The sequence below is a fragment of the Gossypium arboreum genome, chromosome 10, assembly GCF_025698485.1.
Source record: "Gossypium arboreum isolate Shixiya-1 chromosome 10, ASM2569848v2, whole genome shotgun sequence".
Taxonomy (NCBI): Eukaryota; Viridiplantae; Streptophyta; class Magnoliopsida; order Malvales; family Malvaceae; genus Gossypium; species Gossypium arboreum.
Window position 1 is genome coordinate 127,450,122 of NC_069079.1, and position 3,420 is coordinate 127,453,541.

At 31.5% G+C, this 3,420-nt stretch overlaps 1 protein-coding gene across 1 annotated transcript; it reads left to right on the top strand.

Moving 5' to 3' along the window:
• Nucleotides 1-262: 262 nt before the first annotated feature.
• LOC108462310 (receptor kinase-like protein Xa21) lies at nucleotides 263-2,753 on the top strand. The gene is made up of 2 exons (XM_053020354.1): nucleotides 263-424; nucleotides 1,941-2,753. Exons 1-2 carry the CDS (start codon nucleotides 263-265, stop codon nucleotides 2,751-2,753), a joined length of 975 nt encoding a protein of 324 aa, XP_052876314.1.
• Nucleotides 2,754-3,420: the final 667 nt, after the last annotated feature.

Sequence of the window (3,420 nt, forward strand, 5' to 3'; positions counted from 1 at the left end):
TCTCTAAACTCCAAAAACACCAACGTAACAATTTGTTTAAGTTGATGGAGCCATCGAAAAAACATTTTGAAGCGTCCAGCTCTTTACTCCCTCATTATTTACATTGAAGTTATAATTCTTCTCTCATTCTTCAACTTGCAGGGTTTTAACTTGCTTAGTTTAGCAAAAGCAAGCACTGTAGTTAGACGATAAGACGAATGACACTGATCGACAAGCTTTACTCAAGTTCAAAGCCAACATAACTGATGATCAACTCAAGATTATGGAGTCCTGGAATAGTTCCATTCACTTCTGTCAATTGCCTCGTGTTAAATGCGGTCGCAAGCATCAGAGAGTCACCAAGTTGGAATTGAAATTCCTCAAACTCTCCGGCTCTTTATCACCCTACATTGGGAACTTGAGCTTTATGAGGGAGTTGTGTGTTGTGGGTAGCAACATCTACAAGAAGAAAAAAAATTTACTATTATAAAAATAAACAACTTTATTATGACCTTCGAACGAAAATTTCCGACTTCACTCCTAATATCCTTACCTTCAAATTTGGACCTTCTTTGTAAAAAAGAAGAATATAGTATTACTAAGTGTACTGGTCAGTTTCTGCATATTTACATATATGGAAAGTATACAAAGTTGATTAGAAATATCGTGTCAATGGGGGGCTCCATAGTTGTGATCTTACTGGAACAGTCCAGCGTTTACTTTCAAGTCTCCCCTTATTATTTTATTATATGAAATAAATTATATTAAGATGATTCTAAAATATATAATTTTTAGACATTAATAATAAAACACCACATCATCAATTTTAAAATGTAAAAATCTTAATATACATTCATTTATATTTAATATATTTTCTAACTTAATTTAAATTAAATTAATTACTTAATAAATTAAAATTTTTAATAAATAAACTAACATGTTTTTTGTTTATAATTTAAATTATTTTAATTTTTAAAATTATTTCATTGCTTTCGAATCTTTTTTATTTTTATGCATTAATTTTGTTATTTATTTTAATTTTTGATAGGTAATTTTTTTTAATTTTAATCAATTTCAAAATTTTATAAAACCACTAATGGTGGTTATAATTTTTCAAAATTTGATTTTTACTAGTGTTTATTCTAGATTTTTAATGGTTGATTTTATTCTTTTTCAATTTGTGCTTATGATTTTATCAGTTTTATTATTTTTAATTAGATTTAAGTATTTTCCAATTTTTTATTATTAATTTTTTCATCATGTAATTTCAATATTTTTCTCCCAAAATTTAAATTATTGTAATTAAAGATAATTAAATTAGAGATGATATTATATGTGATTGAGAGAAGAATAATATTTATATGTCTTTAAAATTGATTATGTGATATTATTTTATTAATACCTAAAATTATATATTTTAAGATAATGTAATATAAATGATTCTTTTTTTATATATGAAATAAATGTTTAATTAAGTAAACATCATATATGAAATAAGTTAAGGAGCGGTGGCACATGCAATTTTTAATACGACAATATCATACAAGTAGAAAAAATATTGACCATAAAAACCAACCCCAAGTAGACGCATTTAACTACACCAGTCCCATGGAAATCATAGCCACATGACAGTAGATAGAATGCGATAATATCATCATTCTAAATCTATATATTGCTCTCCGGTTCTTGATTATGAGCCACGCACTCTCAATTACAAATCAATCTTATCAATTAACGATTTGTTTCAAGTTGATGGAGCCATCAAAAAAACATTTTCAACCGTCCAGCTCTTTTTTCCTTATGGTTCTGCTCTCATTCTTCTACTTGCAAGGTCTTAACTTGCTTAGTTTAGCAACAGCAGGCCCTGTACTTAGAGGAAATGACACTGATCAACAAGCTTTACTCCAGTTCAAAGCCAAGAATACTGGTGATCAACTCAACATTATGGATTCCTGGAATAGTTCCATTCACTTCTGCCAATAACTATTCACTTCTGTCAATGGATCGGTGTTACATGCGGTCGCAAGCATCCAAGAGTCACCAAGCTGAAACTTCGAATCCTCAAACTCTCTGGATCATTGTCACCCTACATTGGAAATTTGAGCTTCCTCAGGGAGTTGGATCTTGTGGGCAACAGCTTCTACAACCAAATTCCTCAAGAAATCGGTGTCTTAAGAAGACTGGAAGCATTACACCTGGCCAATAACTCCATCAGTGGTGAAATTCCTTCCAATTTATCTGCTTGTTCTAAGCTTACTTTAGTCGATATGAGAGGCAATCAGCTAATAGGAGAAATACCTGCTTCGTTGGGTCTCTTGTCAAACCTGAAAGTATTGGGTTTTGTCCAGAAAAGTTTGAGAGGGAGCATCCCACCATCGTTGGGGAACTTGTCATCCTTGGAGGAAATTCGTTTAACGTATAATGCATTAAGTGGGATTATACCTGAATATTTTGGACGACTGAGAAATCTTTCAGTTTTCGCCATATTCGGAAATGCAATTTCTGGTATTGTTCCTGTAGCATTGTTCAATCTCTCCAATATTAGAGGCTTTGATATTGGTACAAACAAGATTCAAGGTACTCTCCATTCTGATTTAGAAATCAATATGCCTCATGTTGAGATCTTTTCTGTAGGGGAAAACCAAATGTCTGGACAAATTCCAATTTCAATATCCAATGCCTCGAATTTGAATTTTCTTGATTTTTATAATAACATGCTCGATGGAAATGTACCTTCATTAGAAAAGTTGGATAAATTGTTTGACCTTAACTAGGAATAAACCATTTCGGGCATGGGAGAAAAGGTTACTTGAACTTTCTTTGCACATTAGTCAATAAAACCAAACTAGAATACCTATCTATAGTCAAAAAAAATTTTGGAGGGGAATTTCCTGAATGCATTAGCAATTTTTCTAGCAACCTTCGGGGTTTAAACATGGGGGGAACAATATTTTGGGAAAAATCCCGGATGAGATTGGAAATCTCGTCAATTTGGAGGTGCTAGACGTAGGGCATAATCAACTATTCGGACCCAATCCCTTTGATATTGGAAGGCTGTTAGGTTTTTTCACACAGGAAGAAAAACAGAACTAATTTACCCGGATAAAATATGAAGTTCTTGTTGAAGCTAGAGCAACAAAGCAATAATTCCGGATAAAATATGAAATATGTTTGAGGTTCAAAGAAATAAGAGTTGCAAAGAAAGCAACTAAAAACAACAGAAGCAAAAAGGATGAGAAAACTAAGAGAGCAAGAATTGGCTATTCTCCTTAGATTAATTCATCAAATGTATGATGTACATATATAAAACTACAACAATATTTTTAACTTGTAGAAGTGAACAAACATTAAATACATCCTAATGATAACTTAGGACCTGTCTAAAACTGGAAAGTATTTAACCAACTCTATCCAGTCAAAAAGTTTTTTGTCATATCATAT

Excerpts from the sequence above, each read along its gene's own strand:
- LOC108462310 (XM_053020354.1), top strand. The coding sequence starts at position 263 with ATGGAGTCCTGGAATAGTTCCATTCACTTCTGTCAATTGCCTCGTGTT. Across the intron at positions 425-1,940 it reads TTATGAGGGAGTTGTGTGTT|TTCCATTCACTTCTGCCAAT; the intron begins GTGGGTAGCAAC and ends TTCCTGGAATAG.